The 20,294-nt window shown below is 37.7% G+C and overlaps 2 protein-coding genes across 4 annotated transcripts in view; one reads left to right on the top strand and one right to left on the bottom strand.

The window, feature by feature from the left end:
* Window positions 1–1,537, bottom strand: part of pnhd (pinhead) — a 17,948-nt gene extending 16,411 nt beyond the window's left edge. The window contains exons 1-3 of one of the 2 annotated variants that reach the window (XM_077221780.1): window positions 1,486–1,537; window positions 1,001–1,064; window positions 155–217 (exon numbers count right to left, since the gene is read on the bottom strand). The gene's annotated coding sequence lies outside the window, so the exon portion shown is untranslated. Of the gene's footprint in view, window positions 1–154; window positions 218–1,000; window positions 1,065–1,342; window positions 1,450–1,485 lie in introns of those variants that run through there. The other variant, XM_077221781.1, reaches the window with a different exon arrangement.
* Window positions 1,538–1,620: 83 nt separating this feature from the next.
* Window positions 1,621–8,072, top strand: LOC143731121 (serine/threonine-protein kinase NIM1-like). 2 transcript variants are annotated; one of them, XM_077221778.1, is made up of 4 exons: window positions 1,621–1,950; window positions 3,980–4,289; window positions 5,743–6,011; window positions 7,148–8,072. In XM_077221778.1, exons 1-4 carry the CDS (start codon window positions 1,921–1,923, stop codon window positions 7,907–7,909), a joined length of 1,371 nt encoding a protein of 456 aa, XP_077077893.1. In that variant the 5' UTR covers window positions 1,621–1,920; the 3' UTR covers window positions 7,910–8,072. The 2 variants fall into 2 exon arrangements, with proteins under 2 accessions (XP_077077893.1, XP_077077892.1); XM_077221777.1 differs by having other exon boundaries at window positions 3,975–4,289.
* Window positions 8,073–20,294: the final 12,222 nt, after the last annotated feature.

Raw genomic sequence — 20,294 nt, 5'->3', positions numbered from 1 at the left:
ATACACATATTTTAAAAGCATATTCTGATCCCGTTCTCCTTTAATATCCTACTATGTATTGCAAAAAAGCCATAAATAAAATGTGAAACTATGTTTTATCAGGAATTTTTATGGTTTCATAATGTATATGTGAAAAAGAAAGAAATATGTCTACCTGCCGTGAGTCCTCCTCTGTCGGCAGAATAAACTGCAGCGGATCTGATGTGAGTCACTGTCTCTGTGACAGACAGACAGACAGACAGACATCATTCAGACAGACAGACAGACAGACAGACAGACAGACAGACAGACAGACAGACATCATTCAGACAGACAGACAGACATCATTCAGACAGACAGGCAGACAGACAGACAGACAGACAGACAGACAGACATCATTCAGACAGACAGACAGACAATATTCAGACAGACAGACAGACATACATCATTCAGACAGACAGGCAGACAGACAGACAGACAGACAGACAGACAGACATCATTCAGACAAACAGACAGACAGACAGGCAGACATCATTCAGACAGACAGGCAGACAGACAGACAGACATCATTCAGACAGACAGACAGACATACATCATTCAGACAGACAGGCAGGCAGACAGACAGACAGACAGACAGACATCATTCAGACAAACAGACAGACAGACAGACAGACATCATTCAGACAGACAGACAGACAGACAGACAGACAGACATCATTCAGACAGACAGACAGACATCATTCAGACAGACAGACAGACATACATCATTCAGACAGACAGGCAGACAGACAGACAGACAGACAGACAGACATCATTCAGACAAACAGACAGACAGACAGGCAGACATCATTCAGACAGACAGGCAGACAGACAGACAGACAGACATCATTCAGACAGACAGACAGACAGACAGACAGACAGACAGACAGACAGACATCATTCAGACAGACAGACAGACAGACAGACATCATTCAGACAGACAGACAGACAGACAGACAGACAGACAGACAGACAGACAGACCTGTCCAGCTCCCGGATTGTGGCTGTTTGTTTATCCTTCGGTCTGAAAGTGCTGAAGGACGATCCTATTAGAAACAATAGTCTCTTATAATTAGGTCACATTATGCAGTTATATGCAAGTAACCTCTCGTTCATGTAATTCATTTGTGAGGAGAGCCATAAAACACCTATAAACATCATAGAACACCATAGCAACCAACCACTTAGAACACACTATCAACTCTATCAACTGCATAGAAACGCCCTAGCAACCACTAAGTGATAGCCACCACTCAGAACACATTAGCAACCGTGCAGAAATCCATGGCAACCACGTATAAACAACTTTGAACATTCTATCAACCATGTAACACTGTAGCAACTGCATAGTAACGCCCTAGCAACCACCTAACAATATTGTAGCAACCGCTCAAAACTTCTTGGCAACCACACAGCAGTTTAAAGGTGCAAAACAAGTTTTAAAAAAATGGAGCCAGACACACAAACCTAGATTCCACTTGCACGTGTAGCGAGTGACAGACAGCTGGACGCTGTAATCCCACGAATGGAGGGGTCAGAGGTGGGTCAACTGTCTGTAGGTGAGTGTGTGAGACAGGATTACACACACATGATCCAGCATTACGGAAAGGGAACGGCACTCTGCGTGACTGGAGCGAGTGGACCATGTCTGTCAAGACTCAAACAGCAGAACGATGATTATTCTAGTTCACTGAGATAAACTTTAATGAATAATACTATAGTCTGGTGATCTGCAGACATATGATAAACAATATTGGGATCTCATGGACTTTTGGCAACCTGGAACATCACATGGACAGATCTGGGTAAACTAAAGACACATTCGGACTGACACTGTGAGGAGAAGCCAGAAGACGTAGAGGATGTTTTTAAATAAGAAGAGCGGCACTTTACCTGCCAAACATGGGAAAAATGGGAGAACACAGATTCTGTGTGAGTTGTGAAACTATTTAAAATCCTGAATGGTCTTATCTGCAGATTTTATTGATGTTATTGCTCAGATGTGCTCTGCCTTAGTAGAAATATGTATAAAAAGCGTATCTATATAAATCTGTACAACATAGTTCGGATAATTTGGTCTTGTAAGCATCTGATGAGAAATTTTGAGAATGTAGATACTTAAATGTCCTTTCCTACTGAGAAAAATGACACTGAAGACTGGTAAAAAGTCAACTTTGCATCACAAGAAATCAAAATATATTGAAATATGAAAATATATTTTGGTTACACTTTGTTTTAAGGTGACGTTGTTACATTGTACTTGCTCAAGTAAGTACTAAGTAATATTAATTATGTGGGTTAGGGTTTGGTTTAGGATTAGTTACTTGTAATTATGCATGATTGACCTATTTTATGTATAATTTACAATTTTAAATCCATTTCACTTGGGTTTTTAGCATGAATAGGAATGTGTTATTGCTCTTTCATAGCTCAGGAAACTTTATGTTGTTCTCAGATGTTCTCCTAAGATTCCTTAGTAGAAATAAAAATTAAAAGACAGTTTACATCTATATAAATGTGTATAGTATAACTCATATCATTTGGACTTGGAAGCATTTGATGAGAAATGTTTGAGGTCATACTGAGATCTCCCCACAGGATCTCCAAATCTGGATATATTTTCTCCTAGACAAAAATTATGAGATTAAATGAAGACGTCTCTTCATTTTAGATGTCTCTTGAGAAAAAGAACCCGTAACGAGATTCAGAAGAGATCTTAAAAATGCTCAAACATTTCTTAGTTCGCCAAAGAACGACTATTTTACTTTTTATTTCTCATATTCAATTTCAGGAGAAACATCTTGAGATATAGATGATACTTAAATGTCCTCTCATACTGAGAAAACTAAAAAGAGGACAGATTATGTGTGAGATTTAAAAACTTAATGGTTTTATTTGGGTTTTTAGGACAAAGATGAATATGTTATTGCTCACAGGTGTCTCTTTAATAGCTTGGGAAACTTCATAGCGTTTTCAGATGTTCTAAGGTTCTTTGGTATTAATAAAATACATGCAAAAGACAGTTATAATGTATCTATAAAAGTGTATAGCTCATTTGTTGAGAAATGTTTCAGTTAATATTGAGATCTCCACATATGCAAGAAAATCTCATGCATTTTTTTCACCTCATGAGATTAAATGGAGACGTTTGCTGAAGTCCTCTATATCTCAGGTGTTTCTCCTGAGAAAAAGACCACAGCAATCTCAAAAATATCTCAATCTGTGCTCAGATCTCATTACAAACTCAAACATTTCTTATATTTCTCTCAAGGAATTTTATGGAAAGCATCAGAGGAAAAGTTTATACATAAATGAGAACTGGAAAGTCTCCTTTAAAATACTACGGCGATTCTGAGCACATTTTGAGATGTTGAGATCTCTTCTGAAATGTGAGATTACTGAGATCTTTTTCTCAGGAGAAGCTTCTGAAGAAAAAGGCGACTACACTGCAAACAAATACTTTTCTTACTTAGTATTTTTGTCTTGTTTCCAGTCGAAATATCAAACATTTCTTAAATCAAGATGCATTTACTGAAGTAGTAAAATTACGTAAGATATTAAGTCTTGTTTTCTGGGGAAGTAAATAAAAATGGAGTGAGTTTTTGCTTAAAACAAGCAAAAAGATCTGCCAATGGGGTGAGAAAAATAACCTTGTTTCTATTTGAATTAACATTATTTTTCTTACCCCATCGGCAGATAATTTAGCTTTTTTTTAAGCAAAAACTCACTTAATTTTGATTAATTCCCCCAGAAAACAAGACACATCTTATGTTAATATTTTATGTAATTTTACTCATCTAGTAAATGGTTCTTGATTTAAGAATTGTTAGATATTTGGACTGGAAACAAGACACAAATACTGAGTAAGAAAAGCATTTTTTGCAGTGTACAACAAAATTGCATTGGTTTCCATAAGAAACACCTGAGATATTAAAGAGATCTCATTCTCTGTACAGGGCAGGTGGCCAAGCAGACGATGCCGTCCCACCACAAAGAGCTCATGCCTCAGCTGGCCTGGATGGAGGTCGGACAAACAACAGAGAAGAAGAAGACAAAAGGTCAAGCACTGGGCAGATATCCTGCATCCGTGAGTCCAGAGGTCATCTTGAAGCAGACGGTCTTCGAGAGAGCCGTCTATGAGCTCGGACACAAGGAGAAGCTCGTCGATGACCTAACCTTCGGCAGACGGGTCGGCTTCTACGAGCTGCGTGGGGAAATAGGCAGCGGGAACTTCTCCCAGGTCAAACTCGGCATTCACCACCTGACCAAAGGTGAGAGACGCTTTCTGAGAAGAATTTGTTCAGGTCTGAACATGCTGCATTCGAAATGCATACAAAATATTAGGGGGTCAGGGGCGGACTGGCCATCTGGCATACCGGTGGGCCGACGTGCTTTTTGGGCCGACACATCTAAAAAAAAACTTGTATATTGGCGGCCAATTCGTTTTGTTTTGTTTTGCTTAATGCCGGTGTAATGCATTGGTCAAAAAAAGTCAGTGTATTTTTGTGTGTGTGCCTCATGAAGCGCATGTAAGACGGAGAGCATCTTGATTGGCCTGTTTCAGTAACCCCCCCCCCCCCCCCCCCTATCTTAATTATAATTAATCTCTTTCAGGATATGTTCATTTCTATAAACCCCAAGACACCCACTTTAATGTCTTTTAATAAGTGTTGACATGTGAATGCTACCGCACCTGTTCAGGAACAAAAGAGATCAACAGGTGAAAGGGCAGTCAAACAATTTCATTACGGCATTTTTTGTGCCCAGATCTATTCATTTTTTTAAAGGGTCTCAGAAACTCTTGTTATTAGCGACACCTAAGTGACAGGTGAGGTACTTAAAATTACACTGTTATGATAGTTTGATTATAAAGTATATTTGAGACTATAGACTGTATAGATCTGACTATGTGAGACTACAGTTTGAATTAATCCCTTTTCTTTGCATGACACATTGACATTACAGTACAGATTGATAGACAAACTAGGAAGTCTGGGAAAGTGTCTTTTTTAATTTTTGCTAAAAGCTGTTCACACATTGCCAATAAAAAGTGGTTAATATGAAAATTCTTACATATAGTAGATTTAAAAACTCTTCTATGATGAAAGTTTAAAGTTTCTTAATTAAAATGTATATTATATTATATTATATTAGTTACCTTTTTAAGGTGTTAGAAGTTAAATATTTTTTAAAATAAATGTTTCAATTGAAGACTACATGTTTTTTTTTACTGAACTGAATTTTCATGAACAGCCTGCTTATTGTTAGATTTTTAAAATAATTATTATTATAATTAAAATATTGATTGAAAGTGTATTACAGCCACTGAATCAAGACTAATGTTAAAAACGGCAACAACGGGCAAAACTTGTTTGATCGCGCAAGTGAACTTATACTGTAAATGCAAACCTATTTTTTTTGCCTTATTGACGTTGCTTTATAGTTGAATTGAACTTATTCAAAAATTTACGAACTTTACACAATTATTGAACGCAACTGAATCAACTCTGAACTGATTGCAGCTGAGCAATGACACTATTGTTTTTTTAGAGCTGCTTTACAGCAGAATTGAATTCTCTTGCATCATTGAATAATCTATTACTGTAAAGCTGCTTTGAAACAATCTGTATTGTGTAAAGCACTCTAGAAATACGTTTGACTTGACTTGATGTGACACTGGCGGTGCATTTTCTCCCCATCCTCTCTTTTATTCCCCTCTCTCAGAAAGGGTTGCTGTTAAGATCCTGGATAAGCTGCGTTTGGACAAGCGCTCACAGAGGTTGTTCCCGTCTGAGATCCTCAGCATGGAGAGACTCTCGCACCCCAACATCGTGCGTCTGTATGAGGTGGTGGAGACGTTTCGCAGGCTTCATCTGGTGATGGAGTACGCACCCGGAGGAGAACTGTTCTCCAGGATCGCCACCAGAGGACGCTTGTCTGATCTGGAGAGTAAACTGGTCTTCTCTCAGATACTGTCTGCTGTGAAACACATGGTAAGAGCACATGTGCTGCTGACCGCATCAGTGTTCAACCTTTATATTTTTGCGATTAAACGTTAAAGAGGCTAAACTTGATTTATTTGAAGTAACTTTATTTTTGAACTATACACACACACTATAGGGCTGTCTGTGTTCTAATATAATTGTGCATACAGCCCTACAAACAAGCAGCTATTTCTGTCATGAAATAAATACATTTAAAAGATAATGCGGATAAAAAATTCTTGCAATTGCAAGTTTATATCTTGCAATTTTGACTTTTTATTCTCGCAATTCTTAACTTTTTCTCGTAAGTGCAAGTTTATATCTCTTTTCTTGCATTTGAGAGTTTATATCTCGCAATTCTGACTTTTTTCCTCGTAAGTCTGACTTTTTTCTCGCAATTGTGAGTTTAGATCTTGCAATTAAGACTTTTTTTCCACAATTATGATTTTTTATCTACGCAATTATGGCTTTTTTTCTTGCAATTATGACTTTTTTCTCGCAATTGCAAGTTTATACCTTGCAATTTCGGAACGTTTTCTCGTAATTCTGATTTCTCGCAATTGCAAGTTTATATCTTGCAGTTCTGACTTTTGTTCTTGCAATTCTGACTTTTGTCTCGCAATTGTGAGTTTATGTCTTGCAATTCTGACTTTTTGTCTCGGAATTCTGACTTTTTTTCTCCCAATTGTGAGTTTATACCTTGCAATTTCGTATGTTTTTTTCTCGTAATTCTGACTTCTCCCAATTGCAAGTTTATATCTTGCAATTCTGACTTTTGTTCTTGCAATTCTGACTTTTGTTCTTGTAATTCTGACTTTTGTTCTCGTAATTCTGACTTCTCGCAATTGCGAGTATATATCTCTCACAATTCAGATTTTTTTTCGCAATTCTGACTTTTTTTGTTGGCTGAAACAAGCTACCATAAGCATCAAATCTAGAGCTTTCTTTAATTGTATTTTAAAAAACAATAAATCTAGATTATATCTATAATAACTCCCCCCCCCCCCCCCCCCCCCCCACACACACACACAAACCCACAAAATCAGGCAGCACTACTGTACACTGCCTAATTTTTATGTGAATCCTAAAATATAACTAATATTAGAGAGACCAAATGTAAAAGCAGGCTTTTTTTTCATCTTCAGCATGACAACAACATCATCCACCGCGACCTGAAGGCTGAAAATATCTTCTACACCACCACACATTGCATCAAGGTTGGCGACTTTGGTTTCAGCGCTGAATGCAAACCCACGGATATTCTCACGACCTTCTGCGGCTCTCCGCCCTACGCGGCCCCTGAACTCTTTCGGGACAGGGGTTACATCGGACCTCTGGTGGACATTTGGGCTCTGGGAATCCTGCTGTACTTCATGGTGACGGCCACGTTCCCCTTTAACGGCTCCAGCCTGAGAAGACTGCGCTTCAGTATTCTCAGGGGTTCCTACGCCATTCCCGATTACGTCCCTGTGGTCTGCCAGTGTGTTATTAAGGGAGCGCTGAGGCTCGTTCCCACAGACCGCATTTCCCTTTTGCAGATCATGTCCAGTGCTTGGCTAAGGGGAATTGAGTATCCACAAGCGTACCCACCTGCTTTTCCCACACCTGCGCACCTGGCCGACCCGTCACGAACACTTTCCAGTGATGAACGGTTAGTGAAGCTCGCGCTAGAGGAGCTGGGCATCACCGAAACTCACCTGAGGAACAATGGGGTGTTGGACTGCCGTAGCCCGCTGACAGGGATTTACCGCATACTTCTGTACCGAAACCAGAGGAGAGGATCCGGAGAATCCACGGGATTCACAACTCTCTGTCACTCCAACACACGCCTCGCCAGGAGATGCTGGTCTCACCCTGCAACCATCCATAGGAAAGAAGAGCAGTCGGCATTCTGTGCCATCCTATAGACAACATGAAGAAACAGACAGAGAAAGAAGATTGATTATTTAGGTCTGTTTTTGTTCTTTTTGTTGTTGTTGAAAATTTTAAAGTCTTAATGAGCTATTTAATGTGTTTAAATGTTCATTAAATGCAAGAAAATCTAAATTAATGCATTTTAATTAGTGCTGCGCAACGATTAATTGCATCCAAAATAAAAAATTGTATTTACATAATAAATGTGTGTATATAATTATTTTGTATACATAAATTACAATTGATGTTGCCCAGCTCTTTTTTTAATATGAGTTGGGGCATAATAATAATAATAACAGCATTGAAAGACGGTTGAGTTTTACTGAATATACACTGAACAAATTTCTGAACGTAACACTTTTGTTTTTGCCCCCATTTTTTTATGAGCTGAACTCAAAGATCTAAGACTTTTTCTATGTACACAAAAGGCCTATTTCTCTCAAATATTGTTCACAAATCTGTCTAAATCTGTGTTACTGAGCACTTCTCCTTTGCCGAGATAATCCATCCACCTCACAGATGTGACTTATCAAGATGCTGATTAGACAGCGTGATTATTGCACAGGTGTGCCTTAGGCTGGCGACAATAAAAGGCCACTCTAAAATGTGTGTTTTAACACACAGCACAGGTGTGTTAGGTGTTCTTCTCAGAGCTGTTTCACGTCCTCAGACTCAGATTTATGTTGAATGAATCTTCAGCAGTCAGGAGGTACAAGTCAGCATTTTTACATTCATTATTATTCTAATGTTACGTGCTTTTAGACATGAGGTAGTTTAACGCCATCTCTCGTGACGCTTTGTAGAGTGCTCTGGCTGTGCGCGTTCATGTTTTTGGAGGCGTGGCTTTGGAGACGCTCTAAAGGGAGGGTGGGATCTTATGCTTTTAAAGCTAACTTGCCCTACCTTTATATGGTGCAACATTGATAACTAAAACTGTTAAAAATCATTAGTTGAAATAAAATAAAATATGAATGTAAGATTCAAAAAAGCTATGTAATTAAAAAAGTTACATTGGAAACTAACTAAAATAAAACAAGTCAAAGTTGAAGTACTAAAATTACCCAAAACTAAAACATTTTAAATAAATCAAAATGAATTAAAGATATCTAGAAATGTTTTAAACAAACTAAAAAAGTGCATAGCAAAACTACTAAAAATTAAAATGAAAACTTAAATTATTACAATTAAAATGTAATTCAAAATATGATTTAAATACTATAGTTGTATATAAATGCTTCTAAAATAACACTATTAGTAATAAAATGATTAATTTTAAAATGTTAAAATTTAGCAAAGCTTGTTAGCAAAGCTTTTAAAAACAGGAAGAGTTAATAGTCTTCTATTGGCCTGATTAACCAAACTAATATTCAGTTAATTTTCTATGGAATTTTACCATAGAATTGAAATTCTTTAAAAAAAACTTAAATTTTTAAGTGCATATAGGAAATAAAAAAACATGCATAGTCTACAAAAATACACACATATATACATATAAGAAAAGCAAATTAAACATCACATCTTTAAATAAACTCATATAAAGCCTCAAAAATCTATCATTTTTGTTATATAAGTTTGAGGGATGAATTTTGTCATATTTTGGCCGAATATTTAGAAAAGGAGGAATTAACAGGGTACATTTTATGAAGGATATACAAAACTTGCCACAACACCAGAGTATAATTGAGGCGTCGAGTTTTGCACAGCAGCATCACTTATTCTTAAAGCTCATTTATGACTGATGACCAGCAGAGGGAGACCGGGACTGTTTGATCTCAAGACCTGATATAATGTGCATATAATGTGAATTATCATTGTCAAAATAATAAACATAGTAATGGTCTGGTCTGATCTTGCTATTACATTTTTAAAAGGTTTTAAACATTTCATGAGTCAAATGTGCTCCTAAAAATATTGGTATTCAAAAAACGTTTTGCTAACGTTCCCATTAAGTTATAGAAATGTAATTACTGAATGTTCCCTGAACATTCCAACAGTTTTCTTGGTTATGTGAACGATAAGGGAACATTCCATTTTATAATTGTGCAAACATTATGGGAATGTTACTTTTGAATGTTCTCTGAACACTTTGAAACTAGAAACATTTAAAAAATGTTAGATGAACGTCCAACTAACGTTTCAGGAAAAAAACGTTCCATGAATGACGTATACAACTTATTTTAAGAACATTATTGATAACTTTGAACATCAATGTTACTGGAAGAACAGTTGTTCATTATTTTGAGAGAACGTTAATCAAAGTTCTGAGAATTTTCCTTCTTAGCTGGGTTTAATTATTGTGTCCTCAGAAAAGTAACAGGACTGTTTCACAGTTTAATAAGATATTACAAGCCTTGTATTCAATGTCAAGGCACTTTGTGTTTATTAAAATAAGAATTTAATGATGACATGCTTTTTAAAATCATGGTAACAGATGGACGTTCACGATGCTCCCCTGTTGACAACTAGGCCTAATAAAAAAAGAGGTGACAAAATGTTGCTTTTCATTCCATTTATTTAGTTATCATCAAAATGTGCATTTTCCTTATACAGAAAATTATTCAGGTAAAGCACCATTTTGATGAACGAAAAAAAACATTTTAAAACATAGCTGCGAGCGGCATTTAAAGGGTTTCAAGCGCTTTGAAGCCTTTAAGCACTTGTAAAAGTATTATGTTTCATGATGTAGCAAACCTGTAACTACCTAGATCAGAGATGGAAAAGACATTTACAGCCAAAACAGGCATTTTACTGAGGAAATATAGGCCTATATGTTTTAACAGCTTTTTAACAGTTATTGGGGTTGAGACAAAAATCTAGCAAAGTAGGCTATATAAAAAAATTAAAAAATAATTATACCAATATTTAACAACTGGTTCGATTGACGGCGCCGGTTCGAACAAAGTTGCTCAGAATGAGTTCTACCATATGGTAAAACTTTTTGCTGTTATAAGTGCATTTAAACTTTCAGATTTTTCATATTCATATTTAATCCTAAGTAGCCTATATATTGAAATAACACGGACTGTCAGAGAAGAATCCGGTTGTTGTTGCTTATGTGACTCAGAGCCGGTCCGAGCCTTTTGGGGGCCCTAAGCAGAATTTGATTTGGGAAATTTGATTTCATTAAATACTTAATGAAAAATAGATGCCTACTTTAATAAAAAAAAGTTTTAACTTTTACTTTACTCTTTTACTAACTCTTTGAAACTTCTTAAAACAAACTGTCTCAAAACATATAAAATAAATGATTTGCTAAAATAATGACAAAACTGAGAAATCAGAAACGTAATAAGAGCAAGGGTATGGGGTAACAATGACAATTATTGTTGAAAACTGTAAACATATTATTATTTCTCAACTGTCTCAATACAGTGTTACTGTCCTCAAAATCTTTTTTTATTATTATTATTGTAACAGACCTTGTTGGATTGTACATGACCGAATCCAACAAAGTCTGTTACTATAATACCTTCTTATACTGTCTATGTATAATACCGGTAATGATGTAATGGCGCTCGTTGTATGTGTGTATGCAATCTATTTTTCCCCTCGGGGCTTGCCGTAGATAGGAATGGGTCGTGCGCACTTGGTACGGGAGTGTCGCGGGTTTTTGGAGTTAGTGATCTGATGTGTGGTAGGCTATAATAAAGTGGAGAAGAGTTCAAACTGATATGTTTATTATTTATTCAAACTGCTACCCTTACACCTAGAAGGTTAAGTTCCCCTGCGGTTATTTTCTCCAACTTAAACCGATACCGTGACTATGCGCCGTTGCGCACGAATTGTCAATGCACTCGCGAGGTCTCTAGATTATGCGCATGACTTAAACGCTGGCAGACACAGCAGTAGTTGTTGGCAGGTATATTGATCATGAAATCAGAATTTTCTTGTCTTGAATTATTCATTCATTCATTCATTCATATTCCTTCATTCATTCATTTATGTCACTTGTTTAATCATCTAAAAAAAAAATGATGGGGGGCCCCAAGCAACGCTTAGTTCGCTTATGCCTCGGGCCGGCCCTGATGTGACTTACTGTTAGCTGCTGGTTTATGTGTCATGTGCATGATCTGTCTGTTAACAAAATGTCTCTAGAGCACCAAAAGTTAAATAGAGAACCTTTAAGTAAAGAAATAATAAATCAGTGATCAATGATCAGTATAATTTGTGATCAATGATCTGAATTTTTATTTAGTCTAGGCTACACAATTACAAAATGCTTCTGAGTGTTATATATTTGTTACATCAGCAATTTTAGAAATGTTTGGAAATGTAAACTGATATTTCCTACTGACACTACAGCAAAAGATCAAAATAACTGACTTTAAACCAATTTTTGTATAGGCTATTGGTGGCTGCTATAGCTATGCTGTTGTGTTGGCTAATAAAATCTATTCAGCATAAAACTAACTACAGATTGGTTTAGCCAACGTTAAGTATTTAAATGGGAGAGCACAAGAAGAGAATAATTCAGTTCACTTGTCACTGAGTTTATGGTATTATATCAGTTATCTCTCAGTAAACTACACGTTGCTCTACATGTTACAAGCAGCGGCGGGAAACCAAGTGGGCGTGGTCAACCTGTCATTTCGATCCAGGGTGACCAATAGAAAAGGGCCTTTCATCCTGGTTGATAGAGACCGCCCACTGAGACACGGCTTCATTCGCAAGCAAAACTTTTCAACTTGCAAGTAAAAGATTTAGTCCCGCAAAAAAGACAGCAGAAAAGAGAGCAACCCTTGTGTTTGTGATGAAAAGGTGTGCGAAATACCCAATGAAAAATAAAGGTTTTCAAAGATTTACACACACTGCAAATCATTTTGTTATCAACTTATTTATTTATAAGCCTTAAGAAAGCTTTTTTGCAATCTTTTATTTTTTTTAAATTACAAAATAATTAGTTTTACTCTCAAACACAGTATGTTTGACTGAATAAAAAAGACAAAGTAAACTCATAAGGTGTGTTCGACATCGGCTGCGGCTGGATGTAACCGATCGGTGAGAGTTGCCGTGTGCAGGCGGGGAGGAGCTGCAAACAGAGACGTGAAGTCGGACACTTTCTGGTTCCCGTAGTGACCTCTCACGTGGTGTTTGCATACTTTACCACAGCTGAAGTGAAGTAATTGCAATATTTGTCAGATACTCACTTCAGATACGTTTCCATTTAATACTTTATGCTTACGTTTGTTCAAGAATAAGTTCAACATAAGCCTATAGGCTACCTACTATTTAAATAATGTAATGGGGTCTGTGTTTTTTAATCAGTTTTATTTTGATAAACATGACACAATATAGGCTACTACAGTAACATCGCGACTACATGAAAAGAGATTTTACTTTTATAAAAAAACAGATTTGTGAACATTAGTGGAACTGAAGGTGTTAGGAATAAACACGAAACACACGTGATCTAATGTCACACGTCATGCGGTGAATCGGGCCAATCGTGGAACAGTTGTGTCGTCATCAGAGCTCATGCGGCTGCTCTTGAGAATCTGCGGTGGCTGAGTCCTGCGGCTGCTCTCGAATCGCTCTCGCGCTACTTTAATGGCATACGTCACAGTCATGTGGCGTCGGCGCTGCATCAAGTCGGACACAATTTCTAACCGGCATGCACTGCTTCAAGTCAGCCGTCGATCGGTCTGCGCAGAGCTGCATGAAGTCGAACAAGCCTATAGACTTGACACCTATGCTTGACACTGAAGAATTACTATCACATGCTCCACTGACTTCACTCCTATTGGTTGTCGCTCCCGAAAGACGCTCCTCATTTGCATTAAATTGAACAGATCTCTATTCGCTCGTATCGTTAAGATTTAATAAAGATTTAAAAGAGAAAAAAAAGAAGAAAAAGGATCTCTATTCGCTCTCCATTGAAATTAATGGTATACAGAGCATCACAGTCCCGCCCACAGCCGGTGCCGGAAGTAAGAATTCAATACAATTTCTCCATTGACAGTTGGGGTATGAGCCATAAAAACGTAACCATACATGGTAGACTTAAAACCAGCAACGGCTGTACTAAACGATTGTATATGCTCATATAAACGGCAAAAGTTCATGGGGCACTAAACTTGTTTTAAGATAAATGCCTTTTATTCGCGATGTCTTGGATAAGTACTTCATTACCCACAATCCTGAACAATTCCACAATCCCACCGTGATGTATCTGATTGGTGGAAGTCGTGTAACTGTCTGGTTAGTGGTTAAACCCATAGACATCATATAGAGACTAGATGCCCTATTGGCCGCTGTGGCGCAAGAAATGCGGCCGCCATCGTAAACCGGTCATACTCCTATTTGCGTTGCATAGCAGCAGTAGATGCCAGAGCACTGTGCAGCATATTCCTGCTCAAATCGGCGGACCATCACTCGGGATTACTTTTCACGAGTAAGATTTAACATTTAACATTACCGTACTATTGGTTGTATTTTGTGAACAAAATATTCAATTTGTCCTGTATCGTAGCTACGTGTCTGACCTTTGCAGCAAAAAACCCGTGTGAAAATCAGTTCGGTATTCAGTGAGATATGATTAATTAAATGCGCTGGCAGCTCATTGCACCTGCCAAACAGATTACACTGAGCGGAGCGGGTGACCGGTTTAAGATGTCGGCCCCACGGCTCGTCCGCGCCAATAGGCAGTAGCGATCGATAGGGCGTCTATCTATATGATATCTATGGTTAAACCCCGTGAAGGTCCGTGAAGACTGAAGATCGTGTAATGACGTAGGGCTAGTTCATTGGTCGCACGTCAGAGGCGCCCGCGCTATTGGATGTGCAGTTGCCGCAGCACTGCCTATGAGCGAGCCAGATGCTCAATGTGTTAGCTGTGCAGCTGCAAATATGTTTTACATATAAGCTTCAGTAAATCGAGGAAAAGGAGTTTCCCTGCACGTTCACTATATCAAATTCACTGGAGGAAAAAGTTCACGTGGCCGTCTTCAGATTTGGAAGTCGCTCAAAAGGCTCTTTCGCAGTTGTGGCTTCAGTCGACTTCAGTGAGGCGCGGTGGTTTATGGGATGAGTAGTTACTTCGCTCGGAAATTAAAATATGTACACAGTCTTGTACCTTTGACTTTTTTTGGATTTTCTCTTCGTTTTTTCACTCGAATTTATATGTTGTATGCTTATGAGTTCAGCCGTTGCTGGTTATCCTCAGGCATGCTCTAAAACTCTTTAGATACGGATTTTCCAAAACGTCAATGGAAACGCAGAGGGGTTGAACATCGGATATATGGCACACTTTTCTGGAAACTTTTTAGGATTTTCGAAGTTGCAATCTGATTGGTTGAATTCTACAGGATGTCCGGTAAACGTGTGTGTCGTGTTCTTTATCGTTCAGCCTGGAAACAAATGCAATGACGCCAAACTCCCTCGTGAAAGAAGAAAGCCTTGTGTTTACAACTGTGACAATGAGCGCTTACCAGGATCAACTAAACGCTGGATTTTCAAAAGTGTGTGAAGTTCGTGGCTCCATTGTTGGAGTAAATTTGCAGACGTTCTTGAATGAATAATTATGCACCCAGGTGTGTTATTGTAGGGACATCAACATTAAATTGTCACGCCCCTTAAACATGACGGGGAAGTCAAGTCACCTTAATTTATAAAGCGCTTTTAACAGTATGGATTGTTTCAAAGCAGCTTTACAGTGATAATAGAAATTACTGTAACAGAATGTTTAGGCTTTACCACAGCTCTAGGACAAAGTTATTGTCCAGCTAAAGATAGTCTTCTTGATTCGTTTTGACCAAATGAACTGTGATTGGTTGCGTTACATGTCAGTCAAACGTCCACTTGGGCGGTCCTTGGCCAAGAAAAGCTGCGATAGACATAAGGCTTGTTTGAGATGCGCCTCGCCTTAAATTTAGGCGAGAGTAGGCGACTGCAGTGAGGGGAGGAGTGAAAAAAGCGCAGGCAAGCCGGACAGTTCTCGCTTCTCGCAGTGGATCTGACACCTGCGAGATCAATGATGGATATCGCGGGATTCACGCTCGTGCAGTGTTGCTAATAAACTGGATGTAATTTAAGTTCTGTTGCTTTTATATGAAAATAAATATAATGAACAAGACACCCAAAGTACTTGTTATTTAATTCCATTCCAAATAAGTGTTTATCAATCATTTTTTCTTTAATACAGACATAGGCTATGTGTTTTTATATATATATATATATATATATATATATATATATATATATATATATATATGAAGAGTTCAGATGCAAAAGCCTCTAAGTGCCATCTGAAATTTTCTTCTACAATGATCATTTTTATCAAGCTCGTATATTTAAGTTCAGTAATTTCACTTAAAGGTGCAATGTGTACAAATTTTGAGTATCTATTAACAGAAATGCAATATGACATCCATAACTATGTGTTCAGTGGTGTATAAAGAACTTACTTAATAAACCGTAATGTTTTTATTACCTTAGAATGAGGCATTTATATCTACATAGGCGCGGGAATCCCCTTCTATGAAGGTCGACATATTGTGACGTCATGTTTCTACCGTAGCCGACAGCGAACACACAGCGTTACAGAGCGCGTTTCGTCACTACCTTGAAAGAGAAGCCACAGAAAGCAAGAAGCTAGCCATAAACACCGTGAGTAGTGACTTTTCCCCTGTCAGTGGTGTAAAATATGTAGTTGGATTGTTTCATGTAACTTAATTCTCCCTCGCTGTGTTATGGCTTTGCTATGTGGGGACAAATGTGCTGGTTACGTTCGTGAGACAGCTGATTAGTACTCTTGTCATTGACCGTAAAACAGTTACAGGAATCACCAACCCGTCGATCTTGGAAGCATTTTAAGGCGATTGAGTTTCCAAAATCAGAGAAAAAAAGCCTATTGTGTGTAGTAAATGGTGTATAGGGGATGCGGAGGCGGGCGCGCTGTTACAATCACGTTATTTTTGCCGCAGGCACCTTTGGGCTCATGCGGACGCGTCCAGTATAAACAAGGTTTAACGCTTCAACCAGCTCAGCCACAGTAACAGCTCATATTAGCCAGCTAAACTTTTACTACCCTGTTAGAAAAAATATATAGTTGCATAGTTTCATGTGGTTCTTCTCCCTCGCTGTATTATGGGTTTGCTATGTGGGGAGAAATGTGCTGGTTACGTTCGTGAGACAATCAACTAATTACTATTATTATATTACGTATTAAGACCCTTGATCCTCACCTGACTATGGCTTTGTAAACTTTATCCATGATGTGGTTTATAATGGACTGTGGTACAGAAACTTGGTTTACTCTGGCTATTCTCTGCCGTCTCAGACGACGATGTTTGTCCCGTTTTAGCCACCGTAGCTTCTTCGAAAGGGAGGGGTGAGCGGTGGGCTGAGCCCTTAGTGTAAACTCGCAACCGAACCGCTAGATGTCGCTAAATGTCACACACTGCACCTTTAAATGACAATTAACAGGTAATTTTCATTGACATTTAATCGAAATTAATGAACTAAAATATACGAGCTTGATAAAAATGATCAATCTAGAAGAAATTTTCAGATGGCACTTAGAGGCTTTTGCATCTGAACTCTTCATATATATAATAAAATGACATTGCATAACCCATAGAGATCGCACTGTCCGGGAGTTTGGGAATATTCACACATAACATATATGTATATGTATATACACATAAAACATGATATCCGAGTTTTAAAATCAAACATTTTAAAAGAGAACCATACATAACGGTTGTTTAAACCAATCAACATTAAGCTGTGTCGTCAGCAAGTCGTTTCCCATCATGCTTTTGATCAGCGCAGTCGGTGGAGAGCAACTGCGCGCGACTGCAGAATCCGACACGTGCGCCTTGCGCTCGCGAGAGCTTTTTGACACACGTCAGCATGACATCAGAGCAAGGCGGACCGCACTCGGACACATTTCTAACCAGCATGCATTGTGTGCTGATCACCGGTGATCTGTTCTGCGCAGATTTTGCTCATCTCAAACAAGCCTATAGACATCATATAGATAGACGCCCTATCGACCGCTACTGTCTATTGGCGCGGACGAGCCGTGGGGCCGCCATTTGGCATGTCAGGTGTTTTTTAATATATATACAATTTGTTCCTTTGTGTCAGCTTTAATGTTTGAATAAATGTTTTAGAGTATATTTTGGAGTTATGATCCATTAAGTACTTTTGATCGCTGTAGCGCCACCATCAGGCCGATTGGGGCGAGACTTGGTGACGTTGTAGACGGTGTGAGTACTACCATCCCTCAAAGTTTCAAGTCTCTACGACTTACGGTTTGCTCTGCCCTCACTTTTAGGAGAGAGTGCTAATCCTTTGAAATTCTAACAATTACATTCAGCGTTACACGCTCAAACCCCTAAATACAGTTTTAAAAATGATATTGATAGCATAGTAAGCAAAAATTACTTTCTTATTCATTTTTGAACTCATTTTACACACGTTTGAGTGGCATAAATGGCACTTGAATGACCTGTCAGGCACAATTTATGGATTTTAATAGTTCCACTGTTGACAAAATAGATTCAGTGTGATTGCCATAATTAACATGAAACGCTGAGAAGAAGCAGTTAATGTCATCCTATCAAGACTTTCACACCCGCGTCTGATTAATCATAATTCAGCTGAAATCTGTGCCAAATTCTTTTCATTTTGATTCACTGTAATTTTATGAATTCGAAGGCCCAGGGAAATATGAAAACACTTGAGTCACGCTCACCCTCTTTAGTGTTTGATCAGTGAGCCCTGCAGTGATACTGTACCAAAACACATCCAGATCTGATCTGCAGCTTGACATCTACTTGTTTAATTTATTGAGCAGCTTTTCTACAGAAACAGCATGTTCCTTGCTGTGTGTTTAAACATGCCTAAAGCTCTAATAATACTTTTTTATCAGAACATATGCAAGTTTTGGGAAATTTAAGGAGATCATCTCTTTTAGGGATAGTTTACCCCAAAATGAAAATTGACTCACACTCAGGTTGTTTCAAACCTGTGTAAATTACATTTTAACATAGAAAACAGAACAAAATAATGTGCATTATATATGGTGCAGCCCTCTTCATAAACCCTCTCATGCTCTTTGGAGATGCCATCAGATGTGTTCATTGTCATATAAAAAAAATATATATATATATATATATATATATGTTAATGGAGTCAATTATTATATTTCTGTTGCAAAACTGATTCATTGTGACATGTGAACAGGTATGAAATTAAAGGATTTTCATAATTATCAGAGAGGATTATACATCTTGTCTTAAGCTTAACTACCAATTCCCCAAAGCAACTGCTTTTATCATGTTTTAGCCAGCACACATTTTTGGCAAGGAGATTGTAATTGCAGGTCTTGGAGTTCCCCGGATACTTTAATAAATGTAAAACACAGCAAATTTTTGCTAAAGGGTGAAACAAGGTCTATATACTTCATTTGAAGAGTCAGGGTCTGTGTTATACTTTCTTTTTTGTAGTAATTTAATTGTTTCTGTTTGCATATGATGCTCTGAGTTTCCATTTCATGGAAAATGAAAATCCAGTCCTTTCCGATAACAAAACAAGCATATCACTAAATACATAACTAAACAGAATATTACAAAATTCATCTGTGACTCCACTCTAAGAGGCCACCCCTAATTTGATGCATCAAAAAATGTATTCATTGTGTGTTTACGGGACAGCATAAGAAGTAATTTGCAATTGCAAAGTTAAACATGATGAATTTTTGAGCATTGTGCTCAACACCAATGTCATGGGTTCGATTCCCGAATGCATGAACTGATAATAGGCTATGTATATTTTGAATCCAATTACATTTATGCATTTGGCAAATGCTTTTATCCAAAGCAACTTATCAGTTCATGCATTCTCTTGGAATCAAACCATGACCTGTTTGAGCTACAGAAATGCTGCATATGCATATGCATTTTTTTTTTTTTTTTGCCATTGTTTAACCAGGAGAGAACAAATCTTTTACAGCAGTGTCCTGGCCAAGATAGCCGGTGTGTATATACAAATACACACATAACAAACAGCAACATACAATAAGATATCAATAAAAATACAGCTTTAGAAGCATCTGCAATTCACTAAATCTTTCTTTTATCTTTAGTGCATGCATAAGTGTTTTAATATTACTAAAAGACACCAAATGATTTAGCCTCCTCAATTTCATTTGAAGAGAGTTACAGTCTGAAGGGGCAGCTATTTAAAGGCATTTTTACCTAATTTAGTCCTAGCATGAGGTACATAGAGATTATAATATGATTGTAAACACAATAAATAAGTTACCAACTGCTTTTTGTTGGATCGAACAACAGATATAAGGTGGTAAAAAAAAAATTGCTTTGTACAGTATATCATTAAGTACCAATACATTTTCTATGCTGAGGAGTTCAG

Source organism: Siphateles boraxobius, unplaced genomic scaffold (assembly GCF_051911475.1).
Source record: "Siphateles boraxobius isolate OS27281-9 unplaced genomic scaffold, OSU_SipBor_1 86, whole genome shotgun sequence".
In the NCBI taxonomy this organism is placed as follows: Eukaryota; Metazoa; Chordata; class Actinopteri; order Cypriniformes; family Leuciscidae; genus Siphateles; species Siphateles boraxobius.
This window is presented reverse-complemented; position numbering and strand designations above follow the sequence as displayed.

Coding starts and splice junctions, on each gene's coding strand:
- LOC143731121 (XM_077221777.1), top strand. CDS start 1,881: ATGTTTTTAAATAAGAAGAGCGGCACTTTACCTGCCAAACATGGGAAA. Junction 1,951..3,974: donor TGGGAGAACACAGATTCTGT/GTGAGTTGTGAA, acceptor TTCTCTGTACAG/GGCAGGTGGCCAAGCAGACG. Junction 6,012..7,147: donor TGTCTGCTGTGAAACACATG/GTAAGAGCACAT, acceptor TTTCATCTTCAG/CATGACAACAACATCATCCA.